General features: G+C 35.0%; 2 protein-coding genes across 2 annotated transcripts; both read right to left on the bottom strand.

Moving 5' to 3' along the window:
- Positions 1-955: 955 nt before the first annotated feature.
- Positions 956-9,982, bottom strand: LOC145616479 (putative LRR receptor-like serine/threonine-protein kinase At1g06840). Its single transcript, XM_081671208.1, has 20 exons — positions 9,152-9,982; positions 8,916-9,066; positions 8,758-8,829; positions 8,592-8,663; positions 8,270-8,413; positions 8,103-8,174; positions 7,913-7,984; positions 7,158-7,232; positions 6,440-6,508; positions 6,258-6,326; positions 6,095-6,166; positions 5,848-5,934; positions 5,657-5,725; positions 4,680-5,182; positions 4,350-4,505; positions 3,977-4,263; positions 3,101-3,152; positions 2,636-2,886; positions 1,771-1,905; positions 956-1,564 (listed from the first exon to the last, which is right to left on the bottom strand). Exons 1-20 carry the CDS (start codon positions 9,249-9,251, stop codon positions 1,217-1,219), a joined length of 2,856 nt encoding a protein of 951 aa, XP_081527334.1. The 5' UTR covers positions 9,252-9,982; the 3' UTR covers positions 956-1,216.
- Positions 9,983-10,544: 562 nt separating this feature from the next.
- Positions 10,545-13,706, bottom strand: LOC145618094 (transcription factor GTE1-like). The gene is made up of 9 exons (XM_081672884.1): positions 13,462-13,706; positions 13,121-13,210; positions 12,695-12,895; positions 12,140-12,217; positions 11,805-12,032; positions 11,611-11,685; positions 11,438-11,496; positions 11,091-11,241; positions 10,545-10,990 (listed from the first exon to the last, which is right to left on the bottom strand). The coding sequence occupies exons 1-9, from the start codon at positions 13,483-13,485 to the stop codon at positions 10,760-10,762; spliced, it is 1,137 nt and encodes a 378-aa protein (XP_081529010.1). The 5' UTR covers positions 13,486-13,706; the 3' UTR covers positions 10,545-10,759.
- Between the last annotated feature and the right edge of the window lie 1,222 nt (positions 13,707-14,928).

Genomic DNA, 14,928 nt, shown 5'->3' with positions numbered 1-14,928 from the left:
CTAACCTAGCTAAAGTATTTTAACATCCATATGCAGGCCAATTTGTACATTGTTTTTTAATTGAATTATTGAAAAAACTACATATTTGATCCCAAATAAATGGTACTTTATTTTAATTATGATTTCGGATTGGATTAAACTATCTAAATCTAATTTAGACTAAGGGCCTATTCTCTTCAACTTTTAGTTCAGTTCAGTTTCGCTCAGCTCAGCTCAGCTCCGTTCCTAATTTCCTTCTCTCATAAACAATTCATTTCAGCTCTATTCAGTTCAGTCCAGTTCAATTCCAATCAATTCAAGTCAGTTCAGTAAATCAGAAAAGGTCCTAAATCAAATTAAATTTTCGAAAAGTTCGAATCGAATTGGATTTATTTTTTCAAATTCGAATTTAATTGAAATCGGATTGGACCAAGTCCAATACAAACCAAACACCGAATGAAAACCCCTACTTGATATAATTTTTATATGAGATAAACTAAATGCCCCTTAAGTGAAGAATTGGACAAGAAGTAAGGATATAGTAGATTTGATCGCTTCACCATCTATTCAAGTCCAAGTTCAATACGAATCAATCAATTGTGCCAAGTCTTCTTCAATAGCCTACAAGCTCAGTACTACAGAGTAAGCATGTAGCATTGTCATTTGTGTGTGTGTGTTTACTAGTCATAAGCTTACAAGATTATTGGTCAACTAAAACCTACCATGTATACAAACAATAGTATATGCTTAATTTTGAAGTTTGAAGGATCTTGTCACCTATAAAGTTGGGTTGCTTTTACTTAATGCTGCCAATTAGCCATTAAACTCTAGGCTATAGATGACATGAACAAAACCGTATCACAAATTTAGAAGTAGAATTATGAATGTAGTACACTGTAATACCAATACATGGTTGTTGACTTTAGGTAGTTTTTCTTAGAACAACTTGAGAAAAAATATTGGAGATTGTAGGCAAATATCTAATCAAACATATTAAGCATAAATTAAAAGAAATGGTACAATTGGAACCCCTCAAAAGACCATGAATATTCATTATGTTCTACTTTCTCTAAACTTTATTTATTTTTTCTTCTTCTATCTATACATTTTTCCTAATTACTAGGTTACAAAAATGGCACCATCTATTATTCTAAATGAATCAACTTCTGAAGGACGAACAAAAAAAGGAATAGAAGACAGTGCCAATAATTACATGTTATTATACAAGTCCACAAGACTAGCGTGGTGTAATGGTGGGCAGAACCGTGGTAGTAAGATCACTGCCTGATACATCGGAGGACATTCTTGCAAATTTGGAGACATTGGTCAAGGACGTGGTTGTGGTGGAAGAAGAGCTACGGAATTGCAAAGAGGAGGTATCGGACATGATCATACTGTCAGGAACCAATTGGAGGAGATTTTCGAGCTCCCTCACCACATCCAACATGGAAGGTCTCATCTCTGGCTTATCTTGACAACACCTCAAAGCCAACGCTATAAATCTTTCTACACATTCAGAAGGATAGTCTCCCATTTTGCTGTCAATAATGTCAAACAAAGACCCTGACTTCTGTGCTGCATTAACCTATGTCCAATAAATATTTATCAGAACCTAAAAATTTCTTTATATACAATTGATCATATTTTGATAAAGTCAATAACTTACTTTGGAGTAGTACACTAAAGCATTCAAATTTGCAGGAAGAATAATAGAAAGCATAAAAATGCAAAAACAAATGAATGAGCCCATTAGAGGAATAACATGCATCATAAATACAAGGGTGAAATTACCTCACGGACAAGATTTTTTCCATGTGATATTGGTGGTACTCCTGTGAGAAGCTCCAGAAATACAACTCCCAGGCTGTACACATCGCTTTTATCTGTCAGTTGATGGGTCAAGAAGTATTCTGGGTCAAGGTATCCCTGCATATGCAGTAATAAGAAATATTCAGCATTCAGAATATATTAGCAGCAACAAAATTGATTAATTCACAGAGTTCTGTTCTACACCACTTTCCCCCATCCCCCCTGTTATCATCTTACCGACTCCTATGTTTTATTTACTTAATTATTAATTTTTACCATGCAGCAACTGCCAATTATATGCTGGAAACAAGCAATTTTCATACATACAGGGCAATCTCATCAATTCAATGAGCAAGACTTCTAGTTCAAAGACAAGGTGTATTTTGTTTCTAATTCTTAAGCTGTATTGTATCTACAGAATGTTGGTTTACATTTAGTTCCCCCATTTCCAAAAACATATATAGAGAACAAACAACAATTAGAAACCAGTAAGAACAGTTTTGAAAGTTGACTATGGTGTCTGGCACACCTATTTGATGAATTAGTACTGTAAATTTTTCATGCAAATCACCTTTATTCTGAAAAAAAGGGAGATTAATTGAAGGCCCTAGGCGAGGTTCTAACACAGTATGATATAGCTAAGTAAAGCAACAAGTGACGCAATGCTAAGATCAACCAAGTTTCAATTCCCCTCTGTTAAGAGTGACAAATCAACTACATCCCCAGCAATATCATATTTATACGAGCTGAGTAGGCTACAAAAGTCCCACATACATACTAAATTACAAAAACATATCCAAACATGCCACACAAAAAATGATAACAATATTAACTGAAATTCACTTACAGGTGTTCCCTTTACGATAGTGGATATATGATGAGGTACACTGCCTTCATCATCCATTACAGGAGCCAGATGTGATAGTCCAAAATCAGCAACTTTGGTAGTAAGATTGGCATCCAGAAGTATGTTACTGGCTTTAATATCCCTGTGAAATATTGGCGGGTTTGCTTCTGTATGCAAGTAAAGAACGCCCCTGGCTGCTCCTAATGCAATCCGTAACCTCATGACAAAGTTGAGGGTCCTCTCACTTTTACCTGTCCCAATAAAAGCAGGTTATGGACATTCAGCTCAGAATTACAACACAAAGTTATCTATGAACATCAAACATAGGATCCAGAAATTATTTTGCAAATTTTATGCATTATATAATCTGACAGATGAAATTAGAGACAGAATAAATTCCGCAATTTGTCTTACTATAGGCACAGCAAACTAAAGTTTCTAGAAGCTCAAGCGTCATATTCTTACCTGAAAGCCAGTCCCTTAAAGTGCCATTTGGCATATACTCATAGACAAGCACCTGCATGTTTAATCAAAATGATAGCTTAGGAGGTATATCCGTATAGAGATTCTTTTCCAAGAGGCATACACAGGAAAAAAAAAATGTTTGATGTAATGGTGATGCATGTAGAGAAAAATCAATTTCATACATTTTTTTTCCCAAGCAAACAACTTTTGTCCACAGCAGTTTACCAGTGTTGGTCAGTTACAGATATAGAACTGATTGAAGATTTGAGCTGATTAGAAAGTAGGATCAGTAATTCACTAGTTACAGTTTCAGGCTCAGTAATTCACTGGTTGGACTACTGATCTAGTTCAAGTTCCAAAACAGTGTTTCAGAAATAGCTCAAAACGGTTCATTGGCTGAATTACTCGAGGAAGAGTGAAACTGCAGAAGTAAGGATGCTGACACAAAAGGCATTGAGCGTGTGTTAAGAATTGTATTTGATAAGAATCACTAGTTGTTTGGTTGACACTAGACAGGTGTAATACAGAGTAAAGCGAACTTCCTAAAAAGTAGCTACCTAAAAATGGAAATTGTTTGAATTCCTGAGGATTTCAGATTTCCTGAAAACGGAGGAAGTTCCTTACATGTTCCCCCTTAAGTTAGTGAAATATTCCATTGGAAGTTCAATTTCTTCCATTAATCAATTCAATATTTTGCTTCTAAGAAATAAAACATATCCATAAGAAATAGCAAATTTCTAGGGGAGAGTAACTTCTTTCATCCATCCAATTAAACTAATGGTTTATCTGGAGTGTACTCAAAATCCCAACATTCCTCAGTACTTTCAACTAGACAAGGGGGAAATAAAGGTCACTGAAAGGAAAAAGAAAACTTACTTGTTCACCATCTTCACTACAGTATCCAACCAATGAAACCAAATTACGGTGATGTAACCTAGATAAAAATTGTATTTCTGTAAGAAATTCGTTTTTTCCTTGCAGTGATCCATCCTCTGCTCGCTTAACAGCCACAACTGCACCGCCATTGGCTAAAATGCCTTTATAAACCTTTCCATATCCTCCTCGACCAACTTGAGCTGAGCTGTTAAAATTATTGGTGGCATGTGACAATTCTCGAAAGGTAAACTCTTTGACACCATCAATTTTCATGGAAATCTTTGAGGCTGCATTGTATCAATTATTATATTAACAGAATTTTCCAAAAAGGAGCATTCACATTGATTACTAGTGGAATCTACATTGAACTTACACATGTTCTTTCTAGATAATTGCCGGCTTCTGTTTTTCCTTCTAATTATGAGAATTGTGGCAAGAACGGATGCAATTGTAACACACGTAATCACCCCTACCATAATGGCAGCCAAACCACTCTTACTAATGCCATTCTTACCAGTCTCAAGATTCACTACAAGAAAGTATCCAAAACAGTGTCAAATAACTTATAGACAGAAAGTCATCCTAGAATTCGCAGCCTTAGTTGTCAAAGAAAAACTATTCAATCCAGATTGAAGATGTGAATGAGAATATTAAAATAACAAATAAATTGAATCCTCCGACTGATTAAAGTTTGGGTACATACCATAGCTGTAAGGACCCAAAAGTGTGAAGTTCAGAAGCTCATATGGCCCAAATATATCACTTCCAGAAAAATTCCATGTTGTGTAAATACGTCTAATACGGTGAATCTCACTTTCATTGAAAGTATGATTATTGCCAAGAACCGGGAAAAGTTTCAAATACATCCGCAGACGAGGCCCCTCTTCCCATGCATATGAATCAATTAAAAGCTGATAGTGGTGCATTTTCAAGTTGTGGGTGACATAAGACTCAAAAGGAAATTTGTAAGGAGGGAAGTAAGTAAAACTTGGACTCTTTAATCTGTATCCTATCCTGATAGGAGCTGCACAAAAGCACTCTGGAGCTTCTGGAACAGGTTCAAAATATTGTTCAACAGGGCATGTGTTATAACAAGCTGTCGGAGTTGTTCGGCCATCATATGTTCCGTTTCCACCATCGTCAGAATCACAGAAAAGGTGTATGTTCTGTATGTTTGCACGATTGCACACAGGATTTCCCCGAAGCCTGCAGAGGAACTCATATGATATTAAAACTGGTTGTTTCCATGTATTTAATTGGGGCAGAGAAGGCAAGAAAAGGCTGGTCAAAATTATATTTATTTCAGAATTGTTGAGATGGTTTGAGTGTTTTACAGAATTGGTCATGTATCTTCACTACCAGACTAGCATTTTGCTTCGATTTCAATCAACACTCATATCCACACATCCAGGGTGGTAATTAGAGGTAATGAAAGTGTATGAAGAAGAACACATACTTGGTAATTGGTAGTGCAGATGCATTATCATAAAAACTCGCATACAAGATTCAAAGTAAGTCAAATTTCGAATAGCCTTATAGGATATAAGCTGAAATGAGAATCAGAACACAATTACATGTTCAAGCAATTTGCAAAACAGAAAATGACTCCACATATGCCATTATATTCTACTAATCTACAGACCATAACAAGTGAAATTTATCAAGACAAAATGCACACACCTTAAGGTCACATTCTGTGGAGGATTCAGAACTCCAGAAATGTTGGAGAGCAAATTGTATCGAAGATCACTGTATTTCAAAAGACATTAGAGATTTATATGAGTATCATTCATCTTTATAGACAGTAAATACATGTGAAGGTGGGATTCAGGCTTATGTAATGCATTTCAAATATATAGTCGAGGTCTTACACAGAGAGTCTAGCAGTAGCATTGAAGGACTTGTTGTGCCAAATGCCAGTAGGGATGGAGCCATTGATAGAATTGTTTAAAAGCCACCTGTGAAAATAAATTTTACTTTCAGGTATAAAGCACTGTACCTGACTTATAATTAAATATTTCTTAAAGGCAGAGTACACTTCATATCAGAAATATATAAGTCATCAAATAGTATTTCCTCAATCAAACAGTAGACCATGGAAGTACATTAAAAACTCACAGCATCTGGAGATCTGGAAGAAGGGAAAAACTTTCTGGAATTGATCCATTCAGGTTGTTATGTGATAAATTACTGTAGATAGAACAAGAAGGTAATTAACATTTGTTCCTGAGAAATAATTGAGTAGTGTTCTAATAATACATTAAAATGATTATCTACATACATTGTAGTGACATTGTCCGACAGCTTGTTTGAAGGAATTGGTCCTGTTAACTTGTTCCAACCCAAATCTCTAAAATTCAGATAGAGAAACAAGTTTTAAAAAAAAATCAATAATTGTACATGTAAAGACCACATTGAGTGTTGAAAGAATAAGCAAAGCAGAAGAACTAAGCTGGAACTTACATAAAACTAAGATATGGCATCCGGCTAAGATCAGGAACTGATCCACCCAAGCTACAGTTTCTCAGACTTCTGTTGATCAATAAACAGAACAAATTTCTGGAGTCAAGCTCTCAAAGTAAAATGCAGATGGTTGTACTTTAATTTTAAGCACTATTAATGTGTTAGAACTTAGAAGAAAGCCAAATATAAGTGAAATTTCTCTGATGTGCTAAATCTTTGTTAAGTGGAATAAAAAATTACTAACATGTAAGTCTTGGATACTCCACCCTTTGCCATAGGATGGAGCCCCATACAGAATTTTATGTGTAGGATCATTGAAGACTTAGTAAGCTTCGCTTAGACTTCACAGAAGCAAAAAGGCATGAAACAATGTAGGCTACTAGGCTTTCATTTAACTCATCAGGACCTGGAACCGGACCTGGAAGTATCTCTACAGCAGACAGGGAAGGGAAGAAAATAAAGCTGCAGAATTTGACTCTAGATTACTGTGGCGTAGGTTTAAGGCATTAGCTAATAACAATCCACTAAAACCTTCCACACAGCTGCACAACAAGGTCAATAGAAATATTAACCATTTACATCTAGTGAGAATTGCTGAACTTTTTGCTGCTTTTCCCACAACAACCAGCACAACATAAAGAGAGAACACATATTTCAACTTAAGCATTGTTGAAGAGAAAACATCATACTGTGTATGTCAAAGCTGAAAAGCACTTACAACTTTACCAATCTGGACAGATTTTGATATGATTCTGGAATCTCAGCACCATCAAAATGATTATTGTCGAGTTGGCTGCAAATGGTAATTGGAAAAACAGACTTTAGTAATCATATAGGTCACATTTGTACACAAAAAAGCAGAGAAAGTTAGATCATCAACAAATACTAAGACTTCATTGATCGCTTAAACAGCCTTCTGATAATTACATAAATTATAACAGCAGCTTAATCATGGTTGCATGAACTCAAAAGAGATGCACAAATCTTTGTGGGATCAAATTCAAAAGTAATTAGTTAAATAATCATGGATATTTGTCAAGTGTCAGATGTTAAATGACATTCTAGAATAGTGGTATCACAAAGTTGAAAAAGGAAAGCACGGTCAGCAGAACTCAGGGGAGAGTCAAAGTACTCCGAAAAAAAAAAAAAGGTCATAAAAGCTTCATGAGAGCACTATATTAGGGAATGTATTCCATTTAGCCATTCAATTAAGATGACAGATCTTAAGGATACAGTGGCTCAAGGTTCATAGCCTTACACAATAGACATTTGATCATTATATGGAAACCATTGATGTCCTTGTCTATTATTAAACCCAGGCACATGAAATTTCAATTGCATTTATCAGAAGTTCGAGGATACTGTCCCAAATAACCAACAACTAGTTGCAAAGACAGCACAAGAAGAAAAAAAAAAAAAAAGAAAAAAAGCAACTATAAACAGTATTAGTGGCTTAGTGCAGGAATAACATACAGTATCTCCAGATGTGCTAAAGCTGAGTACTCAGGAGGGAGGTTTCCAGACAAGTTATTGTTATCCAACAACCTGCAAAAAGGACAATGCATACCTTTAATGATTTGCGATCTTTTAATATAGTAATATATAGATATTAAAAATAATAGTAAAACCTTTGATTTTACAAGCATTACTGATATCTACTCACAAGTGAGCAATTTTTGGTAGTTGGGAAAACTCAGGAGGAAGGTGGCCGCTAAATGAGTTATTGTTCAAATGGCTGCAAATACAAATGTGATCAGAAGATTTAATAGTTAACAATATAGCCATAAAGAAAAATCCAAATTAATGTCAAGCATTGAAAGCTCAACTCACAAGTGCTTAGCATTGACCATGTTGGCTAAGGACTTGGGCACTGCGCCAGATAAATTATTTTCATCTAGTTGGAGTCTGTCCAGATTTACCAGAAAGCCAAGTTCATCTGGAACAGAACCTGAAAATTGGTTTCCATTCAAAAGCCTGAATCACAGAAATAATACATTACATTATTATGGAAAATACTTGGTATTTAACAGTTAACAGAGTCTTGTATACAACAATTTTAGTCACCCCGAAGGACATAAAGTCACCTCTTAACAAAGTAAGTTGGCTTTTATGCAAGCTTTACAAGAAACTACAATGAAGGTTTAGAACTTACAAATGCGTCAAAGATGAGAGATTTCCTATCTCCTTAGGAATGGTGCCAGTTAATTTATTCCACATGAGATCTCTTAATTGATTGAAAATAAAAGCCCGTATAAGTAAGAGATCAGCTTAAAAGTAGTCAATATTAAATTGTTGAATAAAATTATTAGCACACTCACAGTATCTGCATATGAGTAAAGTTGCCAACTTCAGGTGCCAAAGTTCCTGAGAGATTCATGTTCAGTAGTTGACTGCAATAATTATTTTACCAGTCTTAGCAAAGAAAGGATTATCATAAGTAAAAAAAGATACGCGTAAAATTAAGTGAATTACATACATCTCTCGGACATGGAAAAATCCGTCTGTCTGAAGTTTACGGAAGCATAGAACACCATTCCAGTGAGAAGTACAGGGATCTCCCTTTTTCCAGTTAACAAGGTGTTTCATAGGATCAATCAGTTTGCTTTTGATCGACTTTAAGGCCTCGACTGCATGGGTTACATTACAAAAGCAAATGTTAATACATCACTCTGATTTCTTAAATAGAATAAAGGTAGAAAGTAAAAAAAGTACCTTCATGGGGATGAGTAGATTGTGCAGAGACATAAATTGGATTGAAGATACAAAATATGACGAAGAATTGAATCGCAAGTCTCATTCCGAGCAATAACATTTCACAAGAAAAGGGTTCTGAATCAGATAATATCTGAAATTTCTCTTATAGCAACAGATTAAGTTTCAGACAAACACAGATAGAAAAGCAATGCAAGGAAGAGTCATCCTTGGATTGTAAACAATAATCTCACTGTCCCTGTCCTTGTCCCAATCAATATCTAAAGATGACGCGTTCAACTTATTATCAAATTTCTAAAGCTGAACAATCTACTGTATCTCATGAATACTAGTATAAATATTATACAGCTAGTAAACTATACTTACATTCATACGACCAATTAATATTTGAATCAAAAAAGAAGAGAGAGATGATGGGTTGATGAGATTAGGTGGTGATCGAGAAAATAAAGATAAAAAATGAAATCCCAGAAGCATCGTTTGCTTTCCGAAACAAGTAATAGTATAAAACTAATACACTCACAAACTATAATTAAGTAATAAAGGTATACAAAGATAAGAGTAGTTGATACCAATATTAATTTTCTATTAATAAGTAAATCCAAGATAAGATGGCGACATTCATTTCTTGCTTCTTCCTAGCTACTTTCATAACATTCAATTAACAACACTACCTGCAGGTAAGGTTCTTACAGTCAGAGAGTCAAATAAATATAAATATTTATTTATTTATTTATTTATTTTTTATACTCATTTTTTTAATCATTACTGACCCATTTTGACAGACTGCCAGTTGCCCCTGCATGCATTTGTCCTTTTCCGTACAAGCCAATTCAGCCGCCACTTATGAACGCCACCTTTTTTTTTTTTTTTTTTTTTTTTTCTCTCCATATATAGATGTATAAATAAATCTTCCTGGGAAAAACAAAGCTAGATTTCCCCCGCAAAGATATTAAAGTTATTTCTTGAAAACCATGCAAGTCAGAACGCGGCATCTAATTTGGGATGGATGAAGTAGTTGGTTATGAACCAATAAGTGGGAACAGCCGTACATGCATCAACAATCAACATCTAACATCAACGTATCTAGTACGGAGTAGGATATTTATCTTTACTCATAAATACTACAGAGGATGCTACATGAGTGAGGTGGCGCACCTACAGTAGAACCCCCAAGCTTGCTTTCTCTCAGCTGTCAATTTCTATAATTCCCTCTCTACTAATCCAACCCAACATTCTCATCAACTCATTATCATGTACAGAAAATATTTGGCTCAACATTAATCAGCCACTAAGCTAGCTCTACAGTAATATTATGACCCAGAGCTGACCCAGCTCACGACGAAATTAGTGCTAAACAATTTGAAAGTAACACATACACAGAAACTGCCAGTAGCTCAAAACATATACTCGCTATATATATGTATGTATATAAGTTCATATTCTACCTCTTTACAAACGTTGCTGAATACTGATCTGATGATATACCTACCATTTTTTACTAGTAGCCACAATAAGGGGTAAGGAACAAAAGAGACGTGCCTTTCCTTGCACTGTCAGATCAAACCACATCTCATGAATATATGCAACTTAACTCACTATTCCATATTACAAAATTGAGCCGACCTTTTTGGTCTTTTTCTTGGCAGGGGCATCCATATTCTCTGCTTTTCGCTTTGGGTTTGACTTCAAAGCCTTGGATTTGTTCACAATAGTCTTACCATTTCCCCGCTCATTTTTGTCACCACCAATGTTAGTTAATTGTTTGGCTTCATCTTCAGCTTTAGCTTTCAATCTCTCAACAACAAAATACTTTAACCTCCGTAAGGTGGATTCACTCTGCAAAGTGCCGATCAAACATCACCATCAATTCCGTGAAAACTATCCATTTAAAGAGATACATAGCCCTTATTTCTCCCCATGAATCGTTGTCAATTACCTGAGCATCTATGTCGAGATCCACCTCTTCTTCGGTTGCTTGGAAGGACGGATTTCCCTGAGCAACAATCTCCAAAGCTTTTGTTAGATCATCCGCAGAGAGCTTTGTCAGAGCTCTTCCAAGTTCTCTTTTCTCCATTGTTGACATTTTCCTGAAATACCATGTTGTCATCGTCAACATATCAATCTGACTAAGGAAATCAAACAGAACATAACCAACATATCAAAATCTTCACTGTTGCAAACACGTGACATTTATGCCACACGTGAGGGGCAGAGATAGCCATGGCTGAACAAATGAGAGTACTGGACAAAACCACATGGTACAGGTTCATTAAATTGACTGACCTGCACCTTTGGAGCATTAGATCTCTAAGTTCTTTTAGGCGCATATCAACCTTGTAAAGCTGCATGCACAGAAAGTGGGAGAAAGAGCAAAATGCAGTGCATTAAATATCAAAATCTGAGTCTGGTGAACGAGTACATGCATGCAAGTGAAGATAACTCCAAGAGCTTCCCACCTCACAGCTTACATCCTTTGCCATCTGAGCATGATAAGTCTGTTTCAAACCTGCCTCTTCATCCGTTCTTTCTTCCTGTACAAGCAAAATTGGAAACATATACCAGTTTAAATGACTGTACATAACAGCTTAAAACATGTTAATGGGCTGTGATTGAAGCAAGTGGTAACTCAAACAAGAAGCTACAACTTTACCTCTTGCATGATTTTTGGCAAAAGTACAAGCCACTTTCCCTCAAATTTTGCCAGCAGAGTTTTGGCTGTCACATGAGCATCACTCCTTTCATCATTACATTTCATAGCATTCTTCAAAACCCACCTCACATCAGCATAAATCTCTCGAACATGCTTGTAGCCATTATCACCCTTAGCTTCCACTCGCTTCTTTATAGAGTTGAAGTCCCTAGGCTTTCCAATAACTGACTAGAAAAGCAAATGACGTGAACAGACACACTGGTAAGTCAGGATCTTTCCTATGATGTTCAGCAAGAAAAAATGAAATGTCAGGAATCCGATTTTCAGTTCTATACCTCAGAGGAATCATGTAAACCTAGATCATTCACATCTACAGAATCCAGGGAAGAGCGTACATCTTTATTTTGAGTAATCTGGAAAGAAAAACAAAGGATCCGTAAGGCAGAGAACACTATAGTACAATAGTATTCAAACATGTGCAAGTGAAAAGGTTTGACAGCAAGAAATGCCACTAGATTATGGTTTATTTGCAATAGAATTTACATAAGAGAAAAACAAAAGTACAAGTATCCCTGCAGATTTTGAGGCTGAAAGTTAACCGTGGTTGGTAGCATAAGTAGACAAGCACAACAAATGGAATATTAAATACAGAGTATGATTTACTTCTCCTAATGTAAAGCAAATTAACAAAACGGTGAATGGATTTTCTAGCAGCTATCAAGCCTGTACATAAAAGAGAATACTAAATCGAAATCCAGTTTATTACAAAGACCTAAATGGAGCATTAATTGAACAAGTAATATTATATCTTCACAACACCAATCTAAAGACGCAATAAAAAAAAGGAGCTCGGTTATTCACATGATGATAATGGACATTAAGCAAGATACCTGATTCAAAATAACACCAAATTGCCTGATGAGGTCCTGCATTCTCTTAGCTTTGGAATCGGGATGATTTTGCCTAGTCGTTACATGTCTCCCTTTATCTTTATAATTATAATCCCTCGATATATTGTTTCTAGAGTCTATTATTTGCTTTTTACTGTTGGCGGAGTAGAATTGTTCAATCTCATTTATTTTTTGCTCTAGCTGCAAGTTATTCTCAGTGTTATTTCAGAAGCATATTGCAAGCAAATAATATAATTACACCTAAAAAATAAAGTTGAATATCAAACAAAATATACAGAATTTAACAAGTAAGATTCGTGATCAACTGCCTACAATTAATGACATGAAAGAATTAATGGAATGATAATGAAGCGGAAATTAGACAAAGCAAAAATGAATACAATATTAGTAAATGAAAGAATTAACCTTGTCAACTTGAAAAGAAACCTGATTCACATGATTTTTGAAATCTTTGAGTTGATCATCATTTTGTACAACATTCACATTTGCAGGAACCTGAGACCCAGAATTGTCCATTCATGCAATTGATCATAGTAAGTCAAAATTACAACTTTATTTGATTTCCGATAAACATGGAATTAAAACAAAATCATGAATCATAAGGGAAAAGTGAATATTAGCATATCAACAAGGTGAACTGCAAACGATAAACAGATTACAAGAAACTGAGAAAAAAAACTTAGAATCAAACAAGACTATAAATGAATCAAAAGCAAGAATAAAAGAAATTAGAGTACAAATTGTACCTTGAAAGTAGCGGGGGGTTCCATGAGAGTCAATTAAAAAGGAAGATGAGATTATACTGTAATTGAGTTTGGAAGATCAAAGATTGAAGAACATTAAACCCAATATTCTGAGACAAAATTGAATTTAGAATTTCTACCCCTTTCCTCGAGATACCATCATCATCACAGATGTTTCTTTCTTTTCTTTTTTCTTTTTTTTTTTTTTTCAAAAGTTAAAGAAGGATAAACCCTATTTTGCTACGAAGTGACAAATTGTTTGTCAAACATGGAGTAATTTAAGACAATGTGTTGCATTTAATTACGGAGTAGTTCTTATGGTTCTCTAAACACAAATTTTGAAACAATATGAGTTTAGATTGACGAATTGAATTATATAAATGTAATCACCAAAATATTTTGTTTGACTTTTGGTCTTTTCTTGAAAAAAAACTTAATTTACTATTCATTGTTGTTTGGCTTCTTTAAAGCAAAAAGAGTTTTTTTTACCGCAAAAAGAGATGAGTGACCATTTCAAAAAGCTTGTTAAGGCGTTGATAAAGAGTTTTTTAATATAGCGTTTTAAACGTAATAAGTTCTTTTTAAAAAAGCTAATAGCTAACAACTATTCTTTTTATCCCCTTTTATTTACGGCATATGATTCATAAAGCTCTCACAAAAAGCAGGCTCATGGTGCAAAAAAAAAAAAAAAAAAAAAAAAAGTCTAAGAGAGTGCTTACTAAGCACTTTTACACAAAAACAATTATAATCCATCAGATAAAATAGCTAACGCAAACAATTACCAACCAACATTTATGCTAATTGATATCGATTGTTCGAGGTACTGAAAATATGAAATCATCACAAGAATTCTTTGCCTTCCAAAATTTTAAAAATGACAAGGCGTTTGGTTCACGAAATATAGGTATGAGGTATGAGTTTAGAATGACTAAAACCCATACCATATGTTTGGTTGACAAAAATATGAATTTCAAACCCATACCTCAAACCCATGAGGTATGGGGTTTAGAAACCTTGGGGGGAGGTGGGTTTGGCTCATTCCATTCCCTTAGGTATCAAATAAGAGGAGAGAATAGTGAGATATTCCATTCCAGAATTACACCAAACACATGGTATTAAGTATCAAGTTCCAACCCGATACCACCTTAACCCCATTCCTGATTCCAACCCCATACCACTTTGTGAACCAAACGCCCATAGATATGTATGACTGTATGAGACAATGAATTAAAAATATGTCGAATTGTTGTTATATTTATGTATTTGGATCGCTCTTCCCTTATAAATTATTGTTTGGATTTGTTAAATTTGTTTTCATTGATTGGCAATTATAAATTCTCTATGACTTTAATAATAAAAATTGGTGCTCGAAGGCGTTGGTGTAATGTGGCCATGTGGGAGATTATTGCGTGATCCTAATTGTAGGTTCAATGTCAATATGTCATGGTACGTTTCCCACTTTCTCCACAG

Source organism: Chenopodium album, chromosome 26, assembly GCF_948465745.1.
Source record: "Chenopodium album chromosome 26, dcCheAlbu1.1, whole genome shotgun sequence".
Classification (NCBI taxonomy): Eukaryota; Viridiplantae; Streptophyta; class Magnoliopsida; order Caryophyllales; family Amaranthaceae; genus Chenopodium; species Chenopodium album.
The sequence above is the reverse complement of the archived record's forward strand: the minus strand, read 5'-3'. Positions and strand labels throughout refer to the sequence as shown.

Bases quoted from the DNA above. Each gene is read 5' to 3' on its own strand.
- LOC145616479 (XM_081671208.1), bottom strand. From the start codon at position 9,251: ATGTTATTGCTCGGAATGAGACTTGCGATTCAATTCTTCGTCATATTT. The intron at 8,175-8,269 runs GTGAGTTGAGCT...TTGTATTTGCAG, and splicing joins ATGGTCAATGCTAAGCACTT to CCATTTGAACAATAACTCAT. The intron at 4,506-4,679 runs GTATGTACCCAA...ACTTTCTTGTAG, and splicing joins TTTGGGTCCTTACAGCTATG to TGAATCTTGAGACTGGTAAG.
- LOC145618094 (XM_081672884.1), bottom strand. From the start codon at position 13,485: ATGGAACCCCCCGCTACTTTCAAG. The intron at 12,896-13,120 runs GTTAATTCTTTC...AATAACTTGCAG, and splicing joins TTTCTTTTCAAGTTGACAAG to CTAGAGCAAAAAATAAATGA. The intron at 11,497-11,610 runs GTGGGAAGCTCT...CTGTGCATGCAG, and splicing joins CAAAGGATGTAAGCTGTGAG to CTTTACAAGGTTGATATGCG.